General features: G+C 35.7%; 3 protein-coding genes across 3 annotated transcripts; 2 read left to right on the forward strand and 1 right to left on the reverse strand.

Moving 5' to 3' along the window:
* Positions 1-673: 673 nt before the first annotated feature.
* On the reverse strand, positions 674-3,684 carry LOC131029104 (pentatricopeptide repeat-containing protein At2g13600-like). The gene is made up of 3 exons (XM_059220528.1): positions 2,463-3,684; positions 883-2,360; positions 674-784 (listed from the first exon to the last, which is right to left on the reverse strand). The coding sequence occupies exons 1-3, from the start codon at positions 3,682-3,684 to the stop codon at positions 674-676; spliced, it is 2,811 nt and encodes a 936-aa protein (XP_059076511.1).
* Positions 3,685-12,046: 8,362 nt separating this feature from the next.
* Positions 12,047-14,221, forward strand: LOC131029103 (pentatricopeptide repeat-containing protein At2g13600-like). The gene has a single exon (XM_057959510.2). It carries the CDS (start codon positions 12,047-12,049, stop codon positions 14,219-14,221), a length of 2,175 nt encoding a protein of 724 aa, XP_057815493.1.
* A 6,058-nt stretch (positions 14,222-20,279) lies between these two features.
* Positions 20,280-24,726, forward strand: LOC131029099 (pentatricopeptide repeat-containing protein At2g13600-like). The gene is made up of 3 exons (XM_057959505.2): positions 20,280-23,450; positions 24,075-24,257; positions 24,384-24,726. Exon 1 carries the CDS (start codon positions 20,496-20,498, stop codon positions 23,022-23,024), a length of 2,529 nt encoding a protein of 842 aa, XP_057815488.2. The 5' UTR covers positions 20,280-20,495; the 3' UTR covers positions 23,025-23,450; positions 24,075-24,257; positions 24,384-24,726.
* The last annotated feature ends 2,321 nt before the right edge of the window (positions 24,727-27,047 follow it).

Below are 27,047 nucleotides of genomic sequence, written 5' to 3' on the forward strand. Positions count from 1 at the left end.
CCATGAGATATGCAGTCAACCTCAAGGACCATTCGACCAGCTTAAAAGAGTAGTCACTTCCAACAAATAAGAACCAATACAATGAAAGTTACTTGCTCGATGCAACTAGTCAATTTTAAAATTCAATTGTCCTCTACAGGATGCAGCTAGCTCAGAACTACAAAGCTCAACAAGATTAAGAGTCCCTCGTTAATGAATTTATATCATATATTCAATTCAGAAGTCTTTGCCCCCTCATCCTATAGAGGGTGGAGGAGAAAGAAGTCCAGCTGAACCGCTCCACCCACCCATTCCCCGGCAACCCTCACTTTAACCATCTTTAGTTTGTCTGATTGTCACTCTTGTTTCACCTTTACAAACACACTGGCTTCCTGATGGAGAATTGTAAATCTTGTTCTTCCAAAAAACTCTCTAGTGCACCATCTGTTAAAATACCATTACCATTATTATCACCTCAAGCTTGGAGTGGATTTTTTTGGACTTCAGTCCCTCTTGATAATTTTATAAGGAACTTCAGTATTTTTCAACACTCATTGTCACTCATTGCTGTCTAGCTTCTCAGAACATTAAGAACTCTTTTCCTTTTTAACCATCAAATCACCCTGAACAACCCCACATCAAGACTAAGCTCTCTTTTTTTCTTGACGGATTTTCTTAGAAGTCAGATTGCACATCATGTTTCTTCATTTCTAATTTCCTGATATTGTCCAAGCTCCCTGCTGCCTTCACATTCCAAGAAAAGTTTCCCACCATTGCATAGATCTCCAGTGCTTGTGGGATTTATCTGCCTTCTACAGAAAAACACTCTAACATTTTATGGACTTCGATCCAACTAAATCCAGGTATTTTTCTTATTCCTTTGTCTTTCATCGATTTTCTTACCTTTTGAGCATCACCCCACCTACCTGCTTCTGCATAGATGTTTGACAGAAGAACATAAGGTGCGGCATTTTCAGGATCTAACTCAAGGAGGAGTTTTGCTACAAATTCTCCTATCCCTATATCCTTATACAATCTACAGCCGCCAAGCAAACACATCCAGACAACCATATCTGGTATTATTGGCATTTTGAAGACAAAGTTTAGGGCTTCCTCAAGATATCCAGCACGGGAAAGGAGGTCAACTGTGCATACATAATGATACATTCTATGCATGATGCAATAAGATTCAGTCATGTGATTGAAGTATTTACAGCCATCATCCACTAGACCTGCATGGCTGCATGCAAACAAAACAAAAACAAAGCTTAAATGGTTGGGATTGATTCCAGTGTGCTTCATTAGTTCAAATAGTTCAATGGCATCTTCACTATAGCCATGCATTGCATATCCTGCTATTATTGCATTCCATGAGAATACACCTGGCTGACCAATTTTATTAAACAACCTACGCGCCTTCTGTATGATCCCACATTTTGCATACATCTTTATCAGGGCAGTTCCAAAGGCATCAGGCAAAAGCCCAGTCTCAATTATTTTTTGATGGATTTCCATACCCTGCTCCAAAGCACCAAGTTTTGAACAAGCTGGGAGGATTCTGGCAAAAGTTGACGAGTCCGGCTTTACACCTGCCAATTGCATATTCCTAAAAATCTCCAAGGCTTCATCAAAAAACCCATTTTGTAAACATCCGGCAATGATTGCATTCCATGATACCACATCTCGTTGAGGCATTTCTTTGAAAAGCATTAAAGCCTCATCAAGAACACCATTCAGTGCATATCCCTTAATCATTGCAGTCCATGAGGCCAAATCAGGATGATGTATGTTGTCAAATAATTCACGTGCCTTTTGTATGCTTCCACATTTTGCATACACATCTATCAGGGCAGTCACAATCACAACATCAGACAAAAATCCACTTTGGATTAATTTTTGATGGATCTCCAGAGACTGTTCCAAGGCTCCTATTCTGCCACAAGCTGTGAGGATGCTGGTAATGGTGCCTGAGTTTGGCTTTATGCCTTCCAGTTGCATTTGCTTAAAAATCTCTAAGGCCTTATCAGCAAGCCTATTTTGCGCATATCCTGTAATTATTGCATTCCATGATGCCACATCTCGCTGGGGCATTTCTTTGAAAATCCTTGAAGCTTCATCAAGAGCACCGTTTTCTACATATCCTGTAATCATTGCATTCCATGAGGTCACATTTGGATGATGAATTCGTCCAAACAATTCACATGCCTTTTCTATGCTTCCACATTTTGCATACATGTCTACCAAGGCAGTCATAACTACAGTTGCCGACAAAAATCCGCTTTCGATTATTTTTTGATGGATTTCCATACCCTGTTCCAGAGATCGCATTTTGGCGCATGCTGGGAGTATGCTTGCAAAAGTTGCTGATATAGGCTTTACACCTATCAATTGCATTTGCTTAAATAATTCCAAGGCTTCTTCATCAAGCGCATTTTGTGCATATCCAGCAATGATTGATGTCCACGAAACATCATCTGTATTACGCATTTTTTCAAATAGTTCACGGGCCTTTTGTACAATTCCACATTTTGAGTACATATCTATGAGGGCATTTACAACTACGACATCTGACAAAAGTCCAATTTCAATTATTTTCTTATGGATTTTCATACCCTGCTCTAAATATCCTGTTTGGGCACAAGCTGGAAGTATGCTGGCAAAGGTTGCTGAGTTGGGTTTTACACCAGCCAATTGCATTTGCTTAAAAAAACCCAAGGCTTTATCAACAAACCCATACTGTGCATAGCCAGAAATGATTGCAGTCCAAGAGACTACGTCTCGTTTAGGCATTTTGTCAAACAAAACCCTTGCCTTGAGTATACTTCCACATTTTGCATACATGTCTATCAGTGCAGTGGCAACTACATCTGACAAAAATCCGCTCTCCATCACTTTTTGATGAATCTCCATACCCTGTTCTAAAGCTGCAAGTTTAGCACAAGATGGGAGGATGCTCGCAAAGGTTGGCGAGTTTGGTTTCACACCGGCCAATTGCATTTGTTTAAAAATCTCAAAAGCAATTTCAGCAAGACGACTGTGCGTATATCCGGCAACGATTGCAGTCCAAGAGAACAAATCTCGTTGAGACATTTTGTCAAACAGTTCAACTGCCTTATGCATTCTTCCACATTTAACGTGCATATCTATCAGGGTATTCATCACAATAATATTAAACTGAAAGCCACATCTCAGTATCCTTCCATGGATCTGCAAACCATGTCTTAGAGATGCCACGTTAGCGCAAACAGGAAGAATAGTAGAGAAGGTAAAGTTATCAGGCTGGATAGTTGTTCGTTGCATTTGATGAAACAATTTCAAAGCTTGTTCAGGAAAACCATGCCTTCTGTAAGCTGCAATTATCACATTCCATGAGAAGACATCTGGTTGTATCATGTTATCGAAAACTTCTCGAGCATCCACCACACTTCCGCACTTGTCATACATGTTGATAAGTGTGTTCTGTAAAAATGGGTTTGTAGCAAATGTAGTTTCCCTGGCATTGATGAGGGAGTGGATTTGCTTACCCTCTGAAAGGGCTTTCTTGTCAATGCAAGCCTGCAATAGATGAAGATAAGTGGAGGAATGAATAACAGAGTTGTGGGTAGTGAGCAGAAGATGTAGGGCTTCTTTCAACCGACCCGCATTACAGAGTTCTCTGAGTTTGAGATTGAGATTAGCAATGGATGACATTGAATGATGAGCCATCAGCCCGGAATTTCAAACTAACCAATGCCTGTTTATTTACATTCGTTGACGGCTGTGAATTTTCCATTGTGCCATATCAGAAAAACTACTGTGATAATTGGATATTAAGGGAAAGGACCACCCATTGTTAAAAATATTTATATCAATAGTTACGATTTTTAAATTATTGTTGATGATGATTATTTGTAATTGAATGAAATATATTTTTAGTTGTAGAAAACAATCAATCATGTGATGCCACATCAGCTATACAAGTAAAGGTTTATCATTGGTCTCATTTTTTTTGGGTTTTTTTGGACACCTTCACAAAAAGCATACTGATGTGGCCTTGAAATCTTAGTTATAAGCACAAGACTTGTCAAGTATGTTGTTATAAAAAATCGTGAGTAATTTGAAATTTCTAAGTAAGATTTTGAGGAGTGCGGAGTTAGGGTGCTCAACTAGTGGATCCTTCCCCTAGTGACTTTACTTTCTAGCTAATTAAAAAAAAACTATTGGTGAGGTGCTCTCGCTAGCTATTTCATCAATTGGGAGGCCTTGTGAATCAAACATAATTATGTTACACCTAAATTTGATTATTTTTTTGAAATACAGTAGTCCTTATCTTTTAGGACTGTTTAAGAATTTGCCCCATCAACTTAAGAATTTTTCCTACCACTTGTTAATCATATGAAATTTTAGATTCCCATTAAAAAAAAAATAGAAGAAAAAGAAAAAGAGAGAATAATATTAATTTTGTTAATTTTGATCACAATTTTGACATTTAAACTTTTAAGCTGACTTGCCCTACTAAATTCATGAGATAATCAACTTTAAAATATTCCTAAAAAATCTTGACAACATCTACTTAATATTTTCAGGAATCCCCCTTCTATGAAATTGCAATCTTTACACCATAAAACGTCACTTGCATTCACACCATACCATACATATCTAGCATGAAGTTGAAGCCACTTTAGGCATTTCTATACATGTCAGTTTATATAGCGACTTGGCATGTCCATAATGGAGAGTATGACAACATAATTTGGAGGATTTTTTAAGTGCTATTGAGAATAGGCGTTGTCTATGCAGGCACTAAAAGGGCCTGGATAAGACATTTTTTTGACATTTAATAATTAAATTTAACATCAAAATATAATACTTTGTTTTTTAATTTAATTATTAAATGTCAAAAAATGTCTTCTTCGGGGTCTTTTGGTGCCTACATAGCCAATTCATTTAGAATAATGATCCATGTATGACGCCATTAATGAGCATGGAAAGCCCACAATGAATGCCTCAAAAGTGAAAAGATTCTCCATGAAGCTAAACAATGAACTCAAATCAATTATCATTTTCATTATTGAAAGTTTATAGTTGGTGAAGCCCTATGTTGGTATAAATTATTATCTCATAATTACACTTTACTTAACTTAGGATAATGCATTTTCATTATAGTTTGCATATGAGACACTTAAGGAAGTGTGCTCATAGGGAAGTTGCTTGTAGGAGAAATTCCACTTTTTGTGGTCTTATCTTGTTACATTCCACCTTTGGTGGGTGATCCACCTCTTGTGGAATATTTTATTATTTCTCCTACCTACCCTCATCTACCCTTGTTTCTCATTGGGCCACATGTCATGATTTTGTGCTCACATATCCATATGGCCTTTCTTTTATAAGCAGTCTCATCTTCATTGTATGGTTTATCAAGTTGATCATTTTTTGCATCTATATGAGAATACATTTTGTTCTTATCAATCTTTTGTCTCTCTTGTTTGTGCTATTCATCGTGTTTTAGATCTTGGCTATTTTTGACATATTCTTACATCCTCTAGGAATAATGACATAAAGAGAGTTACAAATATTATTTGGAGTTTGAAGGGTGTGTTTTCTTCTCTATCATAATATGAGTGCTTTTGTTGATATTTAAAAAGGAGCAGTAATAAATTTATGGACTTTTGGAGCCTTGATTGTTAGTTTTACTGCTATAAGTTTCACGATTCATTATGATTATGTAGAAGTGGAAAAAAACTAGTTTTTATTTGAAACATTTAAATGGTTTTTTAGACATGAAGTCTATGTGATAGATTTTTTAATGCAAAGAAGCTATGAATTATGGGTGTTCAATCTTCTTCATATTTGCATTCAATATTTTGAAATATCTTCATTTATTTGTAGGGCTTATAGATGAAAAAAGGGGAAAAAAATTTATAAGTATTTGAGTCACATGTAACAATTCATTTTTAGAAAATACTTGGTTACAATATGTTTTAATTTTACAGCTTGAAGCCATGAGTAATTCATTCGTAAAATAGATATGGGTTTGTTTTAAAGTAGTCTTTTTCTAGTTAAGTTTTTAAAAGCAACTATTTGAAAGTGAACTTGGATCTCAACTATGAATATAGCTTCAAGGGTTCATTAATTTATTCTAATGATGGGCTTCTATCTAGTTTGGTTGCATCAATATCATCACGATTAACTATTACATGCTTTGTTATTGATCCTACCATTAGTTTAGTTTGCTCGTCCTTGTCAAAGTAAGGTCATATATAAATATTTTTTAAGGAGTTTTCTTATGAATCTTTCATCTAGTCATAATCTATTAGTGATTATACTTATTAGGGAAAATAGAAAGACCGCAAAGTGAGTTTGAAACATAATTATTATACTTGTAGCATTAGAAAAAAAATGATATTTGTAAAAATTGAGTTTTTGAGAATAATTTTTATATAGTTGTAGGGCATGTAATGACTTGTTTGATTGTCTCATAAAATTGAGAGTCATTGAAAGCCATTTTTTAAGATAATCAAAATTCTTATAATGTAAAATAATCACAATCTTTTATATAAATTGATTGATGAAATTCAATCAAATGGATTTGTTATCATCAACATGGAGAGGAAAGATGAGAAGATCTACTAATCACCCGATTAAGCAAACAACTTTTGAATTGGAGGTCTAATTCATGTGTTTCTTTTCATTATCATATGGCTATGGTATCTTACAACGTTTTTTTCAATTTGTCTTTGAATTGTTAAGATATTTCTATTTTGGCTTATTTTGATGAGCAAGAGAGGTCATAATGTGTACATGGATTCATTGGTCAAATAGTTCATCTACTTTAGCAATATGCACGATTGATATATTCACTAACTATAGATGATTTCGAATAATTTTTTTATTTTATTATTGAGAGCACCATGTTAGACAAGATATATGGTATGGGAGTGTTATTTTGATTTTGGAGTATGTTTGTGGTTATAATTTAATCAAGGTTATAAATGTATAAACACTATTAATTTTTTAGCTTCTAAGTACATCTTAGGGCCACCATCAATGTAATGGTTCACATATCGTTTTACAATTATATGCATCCATTCTTCTATGATTGGTAAGGGATTACAAATAGAATTATCTTTTTGCATCCACTTTTATCCATTCTTTTATGATTGACAAGAGATTATAGTCAAAATTAAGTCTATCTCTAGAGTTCTTGCATGCATTCTTGAGAAGCATGGTTTTTGATACAAGACTTCATAGTATTTTCTCTTGTTCTAAAATAGACGCTTGGAGTCTATAAAATCTAATATGGGATGTGTTGGACTAGAGAACTCCAATATATTTCACTCTTATACTTCAATTTTGTAAAATCCATTTAGAAACTAAAGGATTTAGTGTCACTTGAATTGGCTAAGGATTGTATCATACATGTTCTTCTTATGTAAGTTGACTACCCTTCATCTTCTAATGGTATCTATCCATGATTGGTGCTCAAGCATCCTAGATGAAAGGTTTGTTGTATCAAATGTTCAATGTAAGAAGACATTGGCACATGTTTAGTAACATAAGGAACTAACACATTTTGATAAATATTTTCCTATATTAGTCAAGCATCTCATTGTCACTTACAAGAGAATAAAATAGAGACTTTAAGCTTCTTTACCATACCCTTTTCTATAGATGGTGTTTCGATTTTCTCTATCTAAAAATCCAAGGGGACGAAAGGTCTAGTTTTGATATCTTGATAATTCTCGATCCTAATTTATTTATAATTAGCGTGCTAAGGGTCTAGAGATACTATAGGTGTTTTAGAGTGTTTAGAGAGTGGTAAGGACAAGCGAAAAACCTAGGTATGGGTCTAGTTAAGTTAACGAAGTTCCTATGTTCGATGATTGAATTTTCTTTTGTAATTATAAAGTACTTGAACATTTATCTACCTAATGTGCTAAAGGTTTCAATTGATTTGGAGACTAACACAATCCCTATGTTCATTGTTTAAATTTTTTGTAATTATGAAGTATTGGAACATTTATCTTCCTAATGCATTAAAGGTTTCAATTGCTTTTGAGGATAAAGCTATAATAGGTATTCCACATTTTACAAGTGTAGTATGCATATTACATGACATTAATCAACTCTCTTGAGAATCCTTTTGAAATATGAAAACATGTCATACATCTTTCCTTCAATGATAACTTCTAAAGTTCTAGAGAAAACACCATCAAACCCACTAGCATGAAGGAGAACTTTTGGAGAGTTTTGAATCTTAAGTGTTCTTTGAAGCTTCATTCATACTTTCACACACACACACACACACATATATATATATTCATCCTCGCTATGATCCTAGTTAGCTTAAGAAGGGCATTGTAGGTTGGGTTTAAATTATTTCTTGTCTCCAATAGGAAAAACTTGATCCGTCTCTCTTCTCTTCTAGCTTTATTTATCAACCATTTATTCAAGAGAATGTGTTAAGTTCCATAGGAGACTTGATATCTCTAAAGATCACATTCTAACTATATATTATTTTTCATATTTCGGGATTGCAAAGCTTATATCCTTTGCATCTTCATTATAACTAGAGATAATATATTTACTAGAATTGAAGTCTAACATTAAACTCTTCTCCTTGTGCATATGTACATATACATCACAACCAAAAAAATGGAGAAGTTAAAAAAAAAATCTCTCTCATTCAAACTTCCTTAGGGATTTTATCAACAAGTGCTAGAACATAAGACAATTTTTTATAAGATAACAAGTAGTATTGGTTGATTTTTTTTTTATAATTAAATACAATCCCATCCGGCATAGATTAATTATGTCAAATAAATCAACCTTAGGATGATGAAATGAGAAGGAAATCATAATAGTGTGACAAGTAACATATGCGCAATATAAAGAAGATAAATTTATTCATCTATATACACTATAGAATTAATTTGCTCATTTATTCCTTATACAGTTCGCTTTATACTATAAGCATAGATATACTTTCTATACTATTTTTATATACTTTGTACCTAACTTTTTTGTGTTGGGAGATAAGCTTAAGTCCTTGGCTACCTCCTCCATAGCTCTAGTTCTTAATGTTATATCTATTTTGAAGGCTTCTTCCTTTAGTGCAACTATCTTAGTCTATAGGTTTCTTTAATTCTTAGGAAAACCCTTTAGTGATCTAATCTATGATAAGTGGGCTTGGTGTGATAAATCCCACCATTGATTTGATTACAATATCATTATTAGTTGTGGTCTTAGTAAGATAAGACAACCATTTCTAAGGGGTTCCTAGTGCTAGATAGAGATTTTTAAAGTTCATGTTCATCCAACAAAGATTATTGTGCCTTGTTATTGTGTCACTTATTCCTTTTGCGCATCTACTAATGAAGGCTCATTTTCCATTTTTGAAGTGTCTAAATATATTGTACCAATTTCTTTTATATATATATTTTTTGTGTTTATCTCTTGTACTTCTTTTGTTATTTTTGTGCGTCCTTCTCTTTCTCTATATTTATTTGGATAATTTTCTATGTGGTTTCCTCTCTTGAGTATTTTTCTTGTGGCAAAGGTTCTTCAATAGTAAAGGATACTTCCTATTTTCTTTTCTTTTCTTTCCCATTTTGTACTTTTGTATTTTCTCTTCAAAGACCAATTTTTGGGTTGGAGGGCTTCTATTGGTTGAGCTTAGACACTCATGAATCCTCTTAGTTTTTTCATTTTTCAATTTGATTGTGGTTTGAGTAGCTTGTGGTTTTGAAATATCTTAAGATGTTGGAGGTAGAAGATCTTCTTTTGTCTTCACTTTTTTGCACATTTCTCTCTCCAATGATTTTCCCATTGGAATATTTCTTATCCTTTCTATCACTGCATATTCACCATGTATATAATATTTTTGTAGTTAGATCCTTAGGGTAGGAGAGGAGTATATTTACCATGTATATAATATTTTTGGAGTTAGATTTTTAGGGTAGGAGAGGAGGATTTGAGCTATACTTTTCAATAGGGATTATATGCTTCATATAAAAGATGATATACTATGAAAGTGCTCAATTTCATGGCCTATTTAAATGGATGCAATCCTTGTCCATCACAAAACTACCTTGTTCTCTATTATTCACGCAATTATATGGCTCAATCTTTCTCTCTTATGCATCCTTTCTTGATTTTTTTAAAATAATGATTTATAACTGTATTGATCTACCATATGGTTTCATTTAGAAACCACTATATGTTCTCCTATATTTTATTTTCTACAAAATTAGCTAACCACCATGCACACTTTTTTATTCAAGTAATTCACTTAGAAAATATAGAGCTACGAAAATAATTAACAAGCCATAACTAAATTATTCGTATTCTCCATACTCTCCATGAGTTACTCTCTTAAGGTTTCACAAATATCATATTCTTTCATGTTAGTCACTATTTCATAGGTAACATGTATGTAGACTATGCCTCTAGTGTGAAAAATCTTATATGCTAATATTTTATTGCATACCATCCTCCAAGATCCTTATTTTTATTGATTATGAGGAAGAATCTATGAAATGTTATTGTTATGAGTGTGGTGTCTAACTTATTTTCTACCTTTTTGGGTTTCACTCCATTATGCCATAATCATGTCACTCACCTAATTTCTTCCTTAGTAATGAGGAAGGGCTTGTCTAGATATGTAAACCAACCAAATCCATTTGTTTTAACTGAAGAAATTTGAATTTTCTTGTAATTAGATTTATTAGGGTTTCGCTTTTTTTTAGAGAAGATTCACATGGATATTATTGTGAACATCATCTTCATAGATATTCCCACTAGAAATTAAGAAAAAGCTCCTTCTAAGCAATTTTCAATAGTTGAGTCATGCACTCAACAAGAGAACTCAATACTATGATAGCCAAACCAAACAACCAACTAGCCAATGAGCCAATCCCAACCACCAAACGTGTGTTTGCTTTCATAAAATCAAACTCACAACACCACTAAGTGGTAAACGTCAAACCACGTGCCTTAAAGTCATGAAGGCATAAAACCATTGGCCCCATTATTTACTTTTTGGTACTAAGTTTTACCAATATTATATTTTTTTCATATGTAACCCATACATAAAATATATAACCAATGCCACATACAATTTAAAAGTGGACCCAAATAAATGTTTAATATGACTAAACATACATCCTAAACATGCACCACAAATAAATATTTAGTTTATATAATTAAAATAATGATTTATTTTGCAAGTTATTTTGCAAGGTGTACAACAACTTTTTCTTAACAATGCCTTGGGTTTCGTTAGCCCAAATTGTATTTCTTAGAGACAACTTACTTAAGTATCTCCCTCTTACAAATTTTGGAATCCATAACATGTTCATATGATTTCAAACAAGGTGTTGTTTTTTTGATTGCCTATTTTTTAAAGATAATTCCAAATTTGCAACCTTATTAGCTTCCAAAGGCATTGCTTGGTTGATACCTTGAATTTTTATTTTGAAGGTCTTTCCTAATAGTTATCTTACCTCTTTTCCTCCATTGAGATGTTACTTGGGCAATAACCTAACATGTCATTGCCCTCTTTTGAATGATCACTTAGATGATATTTATTTTGTTTTTAACCCACAATATGGTATCACCTAGAAGGTAGCTTGTTTGACCCTTGCCCAAGAACCCATCTATGGGAAAAAAATTGTTCTCTTTGCCCTTAGTTTTTGATAAAACTTTGGATCAGTTAAATGCATTTGACTTGGATCTCAATGGGCTAATTTTGATAAAAACTCTATTTGCATTTGCGAAAGTATCGGCTAAATGCATTTGCCTAAAAAGATCCAATACTTAAAATACGCGAAATTAACTATGTCCACTACTGACTCCTTTCCTTATGAAAGAAAAGCTATCCACTACTGACTCCTTTCCTTATGAAAGAAAAGCTAACCAGTTCGACATGAAAACGGGTATTTTTCTATCGGCTAGTTGAAAATGGCTTTTCTCTCCTCGTTATCATTCAGATTTATGCATTGACGGAAACAATTAAATGGCCACGATACCATGTTTAAAACTTCAGAAGCAGAGGAAGACAGTGGCATCTTAAACACATAATCTTACAATGTCATCCATTACCCATCTTAATCTTAGAAAACTCTCTGCAGAAGGTCGGTTAAAAGAGGCAATACACATTTTACTTACAACAAAAAACCTTCCTGAAGATATTTCCACATATCTTCATCTATTGCAGGCATGCATTGCCAAGAAAGCCCTCGTAGAGGGTAAGCAAGTCCATTCTTACATCAATAACAGGGGACTTGTATTTGCCGCAAACACATATTTACAAAATACACTTATCAACATGTATGGCAAGTGTGGAAGTTTCGTTGATGCTTGCAAGGTTTTTGACAGCATGAGTCAACCAAACATCTTCTCATGGAACATGATAATTTCAGGTTACAGAAAGCATGGGTTTTCTCAGCAGGCATTGACTCTGCTTCACCAGATGCAACGAACAGCTGTACAAGCCGATCACTTCACCTTCTCCACTGTTATCCCTATATGTGCCAACTTAGCATCTCTAAAACATGGTTTGCAGGTCCATGGAAGGATAGTTAGATGTGGGTTTCAATCTAACGTTATTGTGATGAATACCTTGATAGACATGTATGCAAAATGCGGAAGTATAAACCAGGCATGTGAGCTGTTTGACAAAATGTATCAGCGAGATGCAATCTCATGGAATTCTATGATTACGGGATATGTGCAAAATGGCGTGCTTGATGAGGCTGTGCAGTTGTTCGAAGAAATGCCTCAACGAAATGTGGTCTCGTGGACTGCAATCATTTCTGGGTATGCACAAAATGGGATTTTTGATAAAGCCTTGGAGATGTTTAAGGAAATGCAATTGACAGGTGTTAAGCCAAACTCAGCAACATTTGTTAGCATTCTTCCGGCCTGTGCTAAAACGGGAGCCCTGGCACAGGGCATAGAAATCCATCAGAAAATATTTGAATGTGGATATATGTCTGATGTGGTTGATGTGGTTGTCACTGCTTTGATATACATGTATGCAAAATGTGGGAATGTACAGAAGGCGTGTAGATTATTTTACAAAATCCCTGAACGAGATGTAACCTCATGGAATGCTTTGATTGTAGGATATGCACAAAATGGGATTCTTGATGAAGCCTTGCATATTTTTAAGCAAATGCAGCTGGCGGGTGTTAAGACAGACTTGTCAACCTTTTCTACCATCCTCCCAGTTTGTGCCAAACTCGGAGCTTTGGAACGAGGTATGGATATCCATCAAAAAATAATCAAAAGCGGGTTTTTGTCAAATGTTATAGTTGTGACTTCCCTGATAGACATGTATGCCAAATGTGGAAGCATAGTAAAAGCTCATGAAGTGTTTGACAAAATGCATCAACGAGATGTGGCTGCATGGAATGCCATGATTGTAGGACATGTACTCAATGGGGTTTTTGATAAAGCCTTGGATCTTTTTAGGCAAATGTATTTAGCTGGCCTAAAGCTAGACTCGTCAACATTTTCCAGTATCCTCCCAGCTTGCTCCAAATTTGGAGGTTTGGTACAGGGTATGGAGATCCATCGAAAAATAATTGATTGCGGGATTTTGTCTAATGTGGTTGTGACTGCCCTCATAGACATGTATGCAAAATGTGGTAGCATACAGAAGGCACGCCTATTGTTTGACAAAATGCATCATCGAGATGTGGCCTCATGGAATGCAATGATTGCAAGCTATGCAATGCATGGCTATAGCCAGGATGCTCTTAAACTCTTTGAACTAATGAAGCAGTCTGAAACCAATCCTAACCATGTAACCATTGTTAGTGTTCTATTTGCATGCAGCCATACAGGTCTAGTGGATGATGGTTGTAAACTCTTCAATTGCATGAATGACTCTTATTTCATCATGCCTACAATGGATCATTATATATGCATGGTTGATCTACTTGGCCGAGCTGGCTATCTCGAGGAAAGCCTAAGGCTTATTATCAAAATGCCAATAAAACCCGATGTGGTTTTGTGGATGTGTTTCCTCAGCAATTGTAGGTCACATAGGAATATAGGCCTAGGAGAACTTGTAGCAAGACACCTTTTGAATTTGGATACAGAAACTGATACACCTTATGTTCTCATGTCAAACATTTATGCAGAAGCAGACAGGTGGGTTGATGTTCAAGAAATAAGGAAATTGATGAAAGATAGAGAAATTAAAAAGACACCTGGATGTAGTTGGATTGAAGTCCATAAAGAAACCAGGATGTAGTTGGATTAAAGTCCATAACATGCTACATTGTTTTTGAGTAGGGGACATATCACACCCACAAACACAGGAGATGCACGCACAATTGGATAAATTGTCTTGGGAAATGAAGGAGGCAGAGTATACTTCATATATTGGATAAATTGTCTTGGGAAATGAAGGAGGCAGAGTATACTTCATATACTAGATCTATATTGAATGATGTGGAGGAGAACGAATAACTTCTCCGCCACCATTGTGAGAAGCTGGCAATTTTTGGGTTGTTAAACACATCCTTGGAAAATCAATTAGAGTTGTCAAGAACCTTGGAGTGTGTTGATTGTCGCGCCGCAACCAAGTTATCTCCAAGATTGCTGCAAGAGATATTATTTTCAGAGAGGCAAACCATTTCCATCATTTCAAATACGGACAGCATTCTTGTGGACATCATTGGTGATGCTAAAAATGAAGCATGGTGAGAGCCTTTCGAAGGACGGGGAGGGAGCGGCGGTGGGTTAGATAATGCTTTTGAATTCATGAAATGACATTGTGTGTATGCATCATTGCCTAAATAAACTGATAAGGTATTTGTTAAATTCCCAATACCTTGAAGGACTCGTGACATTGAAGTGTTTTTCAGGAAGCTTATACAGCTCTGGACTGCAATTTTGACGAGGAGTAGGAAATTTGAAAGGAAATGGATAACTGGCAAGCAAGCAACGCACGAGAATGGCTTACATTCAAGCCAGTGCTTGGATAACATTTCTTTACAAGTCCTAGCTGTTGGAAATAAGCCACACCTGGACCGATGATGGGCATGTCATATAGGACTAGCAGCTCAGTTGGTAGAGCACTTCAGCAACAAATGGGAGGTCCTAGATTTGAGTCTTAGCTGGTCCATGAAAGCTCAACATAGTATCAGAGCTAGGTCAAGCTAGGAACCCCAAGCACCTGTAGTGTGGCTTCAGGAGGGATTTTGGAAATAAGCCACACCTGGACTGACGATGGGTTGGTCATCTAGGAGTGGACCAATAGCTCAATTGGTAGAGCTCTTCAGTGGAAACCAGGAGGTCCTAAGTTCGAGTCTTAGCTGGTCCATGAAAGCTCAACACTAGCCTTAGTCATTTGTGTGGTCTTTATATCTAAACTAATTCTACTATCTTGTGCATATTTCAGGTCTGCCATTTTGGCCTAAATTGTATGTATAAAGTTAATATATGAAAATTTATACTTGTGCGGGTGTGTTTCCTACAGTTTATGCTCATGGAATATCAAGTAAATATCAGGTGGAATTCATTCATCTCCTGGTTGGATCAACTGCTAAAGACTTCTGTTGTAATATGCTAATTGGAATTCCTTGTTGAAGAGGATGAAAATATTGCAAAAGCAGAGCAGAGTGAAAATCATTCTGCAGCTAATTGAGTGGTGGGCTAACTAGCTTCAGAGCAGAGTGAATTGATGCATTGCACTAGTAGGAATTTTAGGAAGAGAGAAAAACCCTTTCTTTGGGAGCGAAGTTATTTTTCTTCAGATTTCTGACTTTGATTTAAATGGCTTGTGGTGTGGAATCATGGACGTTGATTTCTCAGATGGAGAGAGAGTAAGAAAGAGTCTGCAGGAAGAGATTTGAGCTTTGTAGCAGGACCTTCAATACACGTGATCTTATCCAATGGGGCGAAGTTTAGGGCAGTTAAATGGAATTACTAGTGGTAGTAATGGGAAAACCACCTCATTCGTTTCAAGCACTACTCCCGTTGCATGAACTCAGCTACAAGGAATTACTTTAATGACTAGTGTGCTAGACTGTTTTGGCCAGAACATTTGATCACGTATCGAGCTCCTTGCTGAGTAGCACTTTCCATTATATGTTTTCAAGGTGGGTAGTTTTTGTGCCTCATGGTAATTCATACTTTGGTGGAAGTGATGATGCAATTCAGTTTTCAACTTGGGGGAAGAGGTGTTTGTTGACTAAAGTGTGATAGGCATTTGCTTCTCAAGCCAAGGGCTTGTTCTGTCCGGGAACTAATCCAGTTGGCAGTGGTGATGGAGATGGATAGTTCACACTTTAATCTACAATTCAGGAGATGGGAATCTCCAACCTATTTTGTCACTTTATAAGACAAAGTCATTTTTTAGGTCACTGTCAGGCTAGATGCTGCTTTGATGAATGAGACCTCTTGTGGAAGTGCACAAGGGATTTGATTTTTTCATCTACTTTATTTATTTTTCAATTTTTGTACTCCTTGATTCTGACCTAGTGACCAAGCTTCAATGTAAACTAAACCTTACCAATCCATTTACACCTTAATTAATCCACAGGTTCATACAAATTTGGATATTGCTGGTCCTCTTTTCATGAATTTCTTTCTGGAGGGCTTCACCAAGATCAAGATCATTCCCTGGATGCCACTGAGTACTGTAACCGCAGGGGAATGAGTCTTTCAATGCCCCTGCTGATAAAGATTGATTCTACGTTGTGCTTAGTTCTTATTTTAACTGCATTGCTATGTTATTTGATTCTACGTTGTGCTTAGTTCTTATTTTAACTGCATTGCTATGTTATTTTAACTTTTTGAAAAGCCTATCCTCCTTAAGTGCTAATTTAAAACTTTGTGAACTGCTTAGATATAATTTAGTATACGTTTTAATACAACTGTATTTAAGACGATATTTTCAATCTTGTGAAAATAGTAGGCAGGCTTTTCGACTCACAGAATAGAATGATGGAGAATTGAAACATGGAAAAGATTTAATCAGGGCTTTCACCTTTTACTTGGAAAGCTCATATTTTTGTGGCTTTTGCAAATTAGTTTCTTTAAAATTTAATTTCAATAAGCTTTGGTGAGTAGTGGCTTTATTTATTTGTGCTGTTTTTAATTTCCTGGGTACTGGTACTTAATCTTGTTTCTGTGATGCAAATGAACTCTGCACTTTTTATTTATTTGCCAAGTGGAGGCCAACTTTATATTATTTAAAACTGTTTAAACTTAATTATTTACTGATGCTAACTTGCCAAATGCAGGCGATAATTAAGGTTATTAATCTATATAATTTACTACTGTTATGGCCATGTTCAATTCTAGTATGAACCTCTCTAGTAATCTATATAATTTACTACTGTTATGTTCAAGCTACCCAATGGTTCAATCCTCCCCATTGAGAAAAAAGAGTCCACCTATCTTAAAAAAATTAAGATAAATCATATTGATGAATACAAGCTATTGATGGAAACATAATACAAATTAGTTTGATTCTTAATTGATATTTAAGTAATTTATTTTATGTATTAATGTTTATAGAAGATAAAAATTAGCTTGTGGGGTTAAAAGAGATATAATGTATAAAGGATGAGGGAAATATAGGGGTACCCTTTGGAAAAAAAGGAAACACAATAAAGGAAGGCATGAACAAAGAGACCTCTTAAAGGACCTAGATGCCATTTCTAACTTTCAAGTTCAAAAGAATAGTGAATGCTAGGAGTGAGAGGCCATGGGGTCACTAGAGTCATTATGCTTCACAAATATATAATATGAACTTGGAAGTTGGTCAAAAGGTATCTTCCTATTAAAGTGAGAGGGCTATAAATAGTTAGTAATCAATCTGGTATGAACCTCTCTAGGAGATGTGTTAGGATAAGGTGACATTAACTTTGCAAATCATATGCCATTTATGTGTCTCCATGCCCATTGGAAAGTGTTTCATAGGACATGAGAGGAAAATATTTAATACTTGTACTTTATGGCTATTTATAATTGCATTGTCAAGAGGTGAACATGTAAAAATGATAAGTCAAAAGAGACAATTTCATTTAGGCATCCACATTGGGATATGAAGAGTCATGCTTCGGGTGCTCAAAATTGGAAGGAGAAAGGTGGTCTATTGGGAGATCCAAAGAGTCATCGAGGAGTCACAAAGCATCTTGAACGCTGAAGGTTTGAGTGGCTATGGGTTAGGTGCCCATGTAAAAATGAGAAGTCAAAATAGACAATTTCCTTTAGGCATCCACATTGGGATATAAAGAGTCATGCTTTGGGTGCCCAAGATTAGAAGGAAAAAGGTGGTCCATTGGGAGATTCGAAGAGTCATTGAGAAGTCATATAGCATCCTGAAGACTAAAGGTTTGAGGGGTTATGGGTTAGGTGCCCATGTTGGAGCCATTTGTAGGAAATTAATATTTTATTATGTCTCATGGTTATTCACTTTCCTAGGCGTGAGTTTTTGCAATTGATTTCTCACCTCTTGTTTTGGGAAACAACAATGGTTTTCCATTTCTCAATTTGCTATAAATTGGAGCCATGGCATAGTAGTTTTATCATGAGTTATTTGTAGGTGATTTTTGGATTAGTTGAAGAAGTGAAGTGTATTGTTGTGGCATTCTCTCTTTTGAAGGGTAATAATATGCTTGCCCTCTTTCTCTAGTAGAGTTTTTTCCTGAAAGGGTTTCTCCACATAAATCTAGTGTCTCATTTGGTTGCTGAATTTTATATTGTTATTGAATGTTGCAATCACTTTCATATTTTTGATTTCTAATCACATAAAGAAGTTTTTATTGCAAGTTTTTTTCACTTTGATTCTCAACAAGATGTGCCTCTAAGAATATGTTCATATGGGCCAAACATCTCTTTCCAGAAGAGAGCAAGACATCTTTTATCCTCATAAGCCATAAGAGCCTAGGAAAAAACAAGTGAATCTTGTAAGAGATTTTTCTTTTGTCCTCTAGTTTCACTAAGTGATAGCATCTAAATACAAAAAATTCCTTGGCGTTTGGTTCCAAGGAGCATGTCTTTCAAATACAATGCTCTTGAGGAATACGATAATTTGTCTCAATATGATGTTGGTGGTAGCAAACTATAAGTTGTGCAAGAGGAACCCTTAGGCTACAAAATAGTTAGAGTTTCGTATACCTCAAAGGGAGATGAGTCCATCATTGAACTAGAGATATAGATCTAAGTAGTGATGAAATTTTTGAAGATAGTGACTCTTTATGTGCATGTGGATTCAAAAAGGTATACTTTGTTGGTGTTGGAACTAAGCCACACTCGGATCGACTGGTCCAAGAGGGGCCAGTAGCTCAGTGGTAGAGCACTCCAACAACGTATGGAAGGTCCTAGGTTTGAGTCCTTGCTGGTCCATGTCTCAACATGGTATCAGAGCCAAGTCCAAGCTAGGAGCCCCAAGCACACGAGAGGTGTGGCTTAAGGTGGGGTGTTGGTGTTGGAACTAAGCCACACTTGGACCAATGATGGAATGGTCCAAGAGGGGCCAGTAGCTCAATGGTAGAGCACTCTAGCGGTGTATGGAAGGTCCTAGGTTCAAGTCCTAGTTGGTCCATGTCTCAATATACTCTATACATCTCAATACAAATACCCTTGTTTAAATCCCTTTGGAGAGATTGTGAGCATTCATTAAAAAGCTTTGTTGTAGTGCTTTGGTAACATCAAGGTTTATGATGTGCACCAAAATTATTGCATACCAATAAGATGCAACTTGCAATTTGTGAGTGTCATAGAGGATCTAAGAATCAGGTAAGGATACTTGAGACGACAAATCTAGAAGGTGTCCAATAGTCTCAACTTGTGTACCATAATTAGCACATGTAATAATATTGAAGTATTAAGAAGAGCCATGCCAATAATGCAAAGATAATGCGGTGAAAGACATCTCTTAGCATAAATATGTTTGAATAATATTATAACAAGTACACACTCTATCCAACTTAAAAAATATAAATTAAATAAATTGAAAAAAAAATTATTATTACTTTAAATAGTTAAATATATATGAAAAGAACACACATCAACAACTAATTTTAAATAAATATTATCTATATAAATTAAAAAATTTAATTATAATATTAAATAATAAAAAGAAAAACAACAAATCTAACAATATTCCCATCAAAATCCAATTTGGAACTCAAACCTCAACTTAATTATATTAAAAAGAATTAATTTTAATAAAAAATATTTCTTTTATAAAAATAATTAGGATTTATGTTTAATATATATATATATATATATATATATATATATATATATATATATGTCTTCAATTAAATTGTCACCCAAAATTAAAGCTGATTTTTTGTTACAATTCTTTTGATGTTACAGTTAAAATAGGTCTGAAACTGGAGGAATTATCATATGACGATGCAGAAATTAAAGAGTACTCCTTTAGTTGCCTAAGTTCTTTCTGATGAGTGTCCCAACAAGCACCTGTGAATGCGGTCAAAACTATAAAATATTGTAATCAGAGTCAATACATACAATGCTTACACATTTCATTTTCAAAACATACAATGTCATCCATGGCCCATCTCAGAGCACTCTGCACAGAGGGTTGCTTGAAGGAGGCTGTACACATTCTGCTTAATCCACACAGTTCTCCTGTAGACTCTTCTACATACTTACATCTATTACAGGTTTGCATTGCCCAGAGAGCGCTTGCAGTGGGTAAGCAAATTCATTCTCACATAAATGACAGAGGACTTACATTTGCCACAAACACAGTTTTACAAAATACACTTATCAACATGTATGACAAGTGTGGAAGTTTGGTGGATTCTCGATATGTTTTCAACTGCATGACTGAGCCAAATGTCTTCTCATGGAATGTGATGATTGCAGCTTACAGAAGGCATGGATTTTCACAAGAGGCATTGACATTGTTTTCTCAAATGCAACAAACAGCTGTCCAGCCTGATCACTTTACTTTCTCTAGTATTCTGCCTGTATGCGCTAACATGGCATCTCTAGAACATGGTTTGCAGATCCACGGAAAAGTCATTAGGTGTGGGTTTCATTCTGACATAATTGTGATGAATACTCTGATAGACATGCATGCAAAATGTAAAAGAATGCAGAAAGCACGCGAACTGTTTGACAAAATGCCTGCACCAACTGTTGTCTCATGGAATGCAGTCATTGCTGGATATATGCAAAATGGACTTATTAAAACAGGGGTGGAGATTTTTAAGAAAATGCAATTGCTAGGTATAAATCTAAACTCCGCTACGTTTGCCATTATCCTTCCCTTGTGTGCCAAAACAGGGTTTCTTGAACAGGGCATGGAAATCCATAGAAAAATAATAGAAAGTGGGTTCTTGTCAGATGGTGTAGTTGTGACTGCCCTGATAGACATGTACATTAAATGTGGAAGGTTGCAAAAGGCAGATGTATTGTTCGACAAAATGTCTCAACGAAATGCTTTCTCGTGGAATGCAATGATTGTGGGATATGCACAAAATGGGTTCGTGGAGAAAGCCTTTAAGAGTTTTCAGCAAATGCTAATGGCAGGTGTAAATCCAGACTCAACAAACATTGCCAGCATCCTCCCAACTTGTGCCAAACTTGGGGTTTTGGAACATGGTACGGAAATCCATCAAAAAGTAATTGAAAGTGGATTTTTGTCTGATGTGGTTGTGACGGCACTCATAGACATGTATGCAAAATGTGGAAACATACAGAAGGCACGCAAATTGTTTGACAAAATGCACAACTCAGATGTGGTATCATGGAATGCAATCATAGCAGGATACACGCACAATGGTGCTCTTGATGAGGCTTTCAGGCTTTTTGAAGAAATGCCTCAACGAGATGTTGTCTCATGGACCGCGATCATTGCTGGGTATACACAAAATGACCCTGTTGAAAAAGCCTTGGAAATTTTTAATCAAATGCAACAGGCAGGTGTAAATCCGAATGTAGCAACCTTTGTCAGCATCCTGTCAGCATGTGCCAGAATTGGAGCTTTGGAACAGGGTATGGAAATCCATCAAAAAATTATCGAAAATGGATTTTTGTCGGATGTAGTTTTGAATTCCCTGATAGACATGTATGCAAAATGTGGAAGCATGCCAAGAGCACATGTATTGTTTGACAAAATGCTTGATGCAGATGTCATCTCATGGACTGCGATGATTACTGGGTATGCACAAAGTGGCGTTCTTGATAAGGCTTTGAGGCTTTTCAAAGAAATGCCGAAACGAAATGTGGTCTCATGGACTGCAATGATTGCGGGATGTGCACAGAACGGACTTTTTGATAAAGCCATATTGCTATTTAAGCAAATGCAAATTGCAGGCATAAGACCAGACTCAGCAACCCTTGCCAGCATCCTCCCAGCTTGTGCCAAACTTGGAGCTTTGGAACGGGGAATGGAGATTCATCAAAAAATAGTTGAAAAAGGATTTTTATCTGATGTGGTTCTGAATGCTCTCATAGACATGTATGCGAAATGTGGAATTTTGCAGAAAGCACTTGAATTGTTTAATTATATGCGCCAACCAAATGTGACTGCATGCAACATAATAATTGCAGGATATGCAACACATGGTTATGGCAAAGAGGCGCTCAAACTCTTTGAGTTGATGAAGCACCTTGGAACCAATCCCAACCATGTTAGCTTCATTTGTGTTTTATTTGCATGCAGCCACACGGGTTTAGTGGTTGATGGCTGTAAATACTTCAATAGCATGACTGACTCTTATTGCATCATTCCTACAATGGATCATTATGTATGCATGGTTGACCTTCTTGCCCGTGCTGGCTATCTTGAGGAAGCCTTTAATTTTATCATCAAAATGCCAATAAATCCTGATGTGGTTGTCTGGATGTGTTTGCTTGGTTCTTGTAGATCACATACTAATATATGGCTAGGAGAGTTTGTGGCAAGACTAATTTTTGAATTGCGTCCAAAAGATGCTTCTCCCTATGTTCTTCTGTCAAACATTTATGCAGAAGCAGGCAGGTGGGGTGATGCTAAAAAGGCAAGGAAATTGATGACTGATAGAGGAATTAAAAAAATACCCGGATGTAGTTGGATGTAGTTCTTTTTTGTTTGTTTAGGAGATCCACATCCAGAAATACAGGAGATCTATGAAAAATTGATCTAGCGAGATGAAAGCAGTGGGATATATCCCACTCACAAGATCTTTCAACAATGGCGTCAGAAGGATTTATTCCACTGCTTGCTACCATAGTGAGAAGTTGGCAATTGCATTTGGGTTGTTCAACACCTCCCGGAACAACTAAAACAACTAAAATTATGACGAGCTTCGGGTATGTTGCGACTGCCGGACTGCTTCGAACTTCTCCAAGCTGCTGCAAGAGAAATTGTTGTCAGAAATGTGAACCATTTTGAATACTCAAATATGGACAATGTTCTTGTGGAGATTATTGGGGATGCTTAGTGAAGCAAGCTATAAACAAAGGCAGTCACCTTAAAACGATCCATCATGTCAAGACTTGCAATGGTAAGAAGGAATAATAGATGTATGATTTTTCCCATGAATTATTGCATAAATTTTTGGGTAAAAAACTGTGTTTATTTTTGTTTTTATAATTCAGATCATACTCTGATATTTCATCAGGAAGAGGGAAAAAATGCAGATCTAAGATCTCATAAAGGATGAATGTTGCAGATAGAGGAACAAAAACCAAAAAATAATAAAAGAAGAGGCACATAAAAGATGAAAGAAAAAAGCATATTATAATACTTCTCCTTTTATTATTTTTTAGTTTTTATTCTATTATAGTGCCTCTTCTACATGCTTACATCGTCATTTATTTTTAGTTTTTATTCTTTTATCTTGCAACCTTCATCCTTTATAAGGTCTTAGATCTGTATTCCAATTCATTTTTTCTCCTCTTTCTAATGAAGGATCACAAAACTCATCCAAATATTGAAAACAGTTTTCTACCCCAAAATTTCTGCAATAAGAAGGAATAATGTTTTATTTTATATTTTTGAGAAAATATTGTTTCGGAGAGCATGCTTTTGAGTTAATGAAATGACATCATATAGCATGCATCTCTGCCTAGATATACGGATGGCCAATTTGCTGAAGTTTAAAGCTATATTTTATAATACAATGTAGGATGGATGACAGTGAACATTTTTTGAGGAAGTCTGAGCTTTTGCATAGAAAGCCCGAAGGAGGAGCTGGAAGAATTTGAAATATCAATGAACGCAAATTCTTGAAGGAAATGGAACGCTGGTCAGCCAGCGGAAAATGTGAGAGGACTGGAAATTAAGCAAATGCTTGGAAAGAATGAGAAAAGTATGTTGTTCATTTCTACCTTTAGCCATATTCTTCTGTCTTTACGTCTGGATTAATTCTATTATCTTTTACATATTTCAGTTCTGCCATTTGAGCTGGAATCATATCTACAAATTATATATGCAGATTTATATTTGTTCAGCTGCATGTTTTGTGCAATTTGCGGTCATGGAATGATGAGGACGTTTCGCATTGAATTAGACATCTCCCGAACAGGCTAATTGCCGAGTACTTGTCAAATCTGGTTATAGGAATTTTTTTTATTAGAGTGAAAAATGGCAGGTTCATCTCAGCGACTTTCAGATATTACCTTTCTTCCACGACATCTCGAGACAAGGGCATGGGGGGATGATGGGGATAGGTCTCCAGGATGAGGGAACCAAGGGTCTACATTTGTGGATGCAGAGGGACAATATATATTTTTTAAAAATAATTATAAAAAAAAAATACAAGGAATAACATATGAAACATTGAAATACTCAAACATATTTGATATTGTATTCAATGAACAATGAAAATGTTGAATATTTATATATCTATATTATATTCAAAATGATGATTACATTAAAAAATACAATTGATCGATTTTCCAATGTCTCAAGTCAGCATTCATCCCCAAAGTCCATGCTAAGTTTATCATCACTTGAACTATGAGACTCTTAAGTTCAAGATCGTCCAAAGAAATATTAGCCAACCTTATTTGTGTTGCGTCTTCATCAACCTATATTGGCTCTAATTTTACACCCCGTTGGGCTGTTGGACTCTCCTTGTACATAAGTGTGTTGTGCTCAATGATGCAACATGTTATATATAACTACAAACTTCTCTACTCTTCTAGACGTAAGTTGGTTCCCTTCAACAAAGTGAATGAAATTATAAGTAGACCAACTCTTCTCAGCAACAAAAGAATTAGAAACTTGGGACTATAAACAAAAAACTAGTGTGGTCGTCAAAGAATTAGGCCCTTGCATAGTCCACCATAGAATTGGATCCTCATATGCCATAGCCTCCTTATCCATCTTGGCCTCTTTTGAGTATCGTCTAAGAGTGACATTTTTTGTTCACTCAATATGAATGATACCAACCTTAATATTAATTATGAGAACACTTTTTTCTGAAACTAATTGGAAAAAATAAACCCATTAAATCAGTTACAATGATACTTGAACAAAATATTTATTTCCCTCACAATTTTAGTGTGTTTATGAACACAATTTTTTTAGTGTTCATAAACATTGTGTAGAATGTGTAAAACATTTCGTTATGGAGGCACCCACAAAGCAACAAAATCTTCAAAGTGAAGAAACATTTGAAACTTTCATCATACAAGCATCCACAAAATAACAAAACCTTAAAGAACATGATTAGAGTACACAACAAACAAAAATGAAATGCAACGACTGTAAGTGGGAGAATGAGACAAAGAAATTCGAATGGTAAACTTATTGAGCACTGAAATCCTCACCTAGGTTGAATGGAAGACAACGAGCAAGCTAGAGTGTCTACAATGCTTCACTACAACCACTACTTGGGAAAACATGTGAGGTTTTTAGTGGTGGAAGCACCTAAAATTGGTAATAAATAGTAAAACTGAAAACATTTCAAGGACAATGAAATGCACAAAAAAAAGGTTGTGCCATTACCTTAAGTGGCAGAGAGAACATCTACAAGTCGAGGAAAGGACAATGTCAAACAAGTTTATGCAAAAATGGCAAAGACTTCATGAAGTCGGACATCTTTTGGTGTGGGAAGTGTAGTTTGAGTGACCTCAACTGAACATGTTATGGAGGAAAAGGTCACAAACACTCCAAACTATGCATGAAAAAAGGGAGGGAAAGTGGGTGTTATGTGCGATGAAATGAAGCATTCAATGGACCTTATGTTGGATATTGCATGTCAAACAAGTTGATTAAATGCAATGGGATGCGTAGTTAATGTGGTTGGTCAAAAGGGAGCGAGGAGGTAGCAAGCATTTAATGCACCTCATCAAGTGTAGAGGGTGGCAAACTAATTAGAGGCCACACGACAAAATCAACCACTACCATCAACATGTCATGCCACTTGCCATAGTGGACCCATCCCATTAATGGTCATCCATCCAGATGGCCATGTTTTGGACACCTTAGACCAATTGGGCTTTGACACGTGGTAGATCACCTCCATGGAGGATGAAAATGTTTTTTTACGTAGGCAACTAGTTTTCCCATGTGGTAGTGCTCATGGATGTTGATGTGGACACACGTGGTGCTCCACCTAGATCCTCAAACTTAGGGTGCACCACTACCAAGCCCTTTATCCTAGCTTCCTAGTCTCTAACATGATAATCTTGTGTTTCAAATTGCTCAACTATTTATGTGTACTTTCTTTTATGCTATTTTCACATGTTCTTATGATGTATGAAATTTCATAAATTTGACCTTGGCATTTTCTTATCTTATACCACATGTTGCGTTATTAACTTCTTGGAATATAATCATATACAAACCTTACCTTTATATTTGGGAAACAATAAGGGTTATCCTTAGAGACAAGTCTCTTCATGTTCCCATACCATTGCAAGCTTATAGGCACCTATGAGCTATTTCTACCAACTCTATTGCACACTTCTAATCTCTATCACTATTTATCCCATTACCTCAATTTGGATGTATTATGTCCTCTTCTTCTTGTTAAAGAATTATCACTCTTGTTTACATCTTGAACATTCTACTATCCTTGATGCTTGCTTTCTAACTTATTTCCTAATATTCATAAGATCAACAAATCTAACCTCCCCCCCCCCCTCTCTCT

This window comes from Cryptomeria japonica, chromosome 5, assembly GCF_030272615.1.
Source record: "Cryptomeria japonica chromosome 5, Sugi_1.0, whole genome shotgun sequence".
Taxonomy (NCBI): domain Eukaryota; kingdom Viridiplantae; phylum Streptophyta; class Pinopsida; order Cupressales; family Cupressaceae; genus Cryptomeria; species Cryptomeria japonica.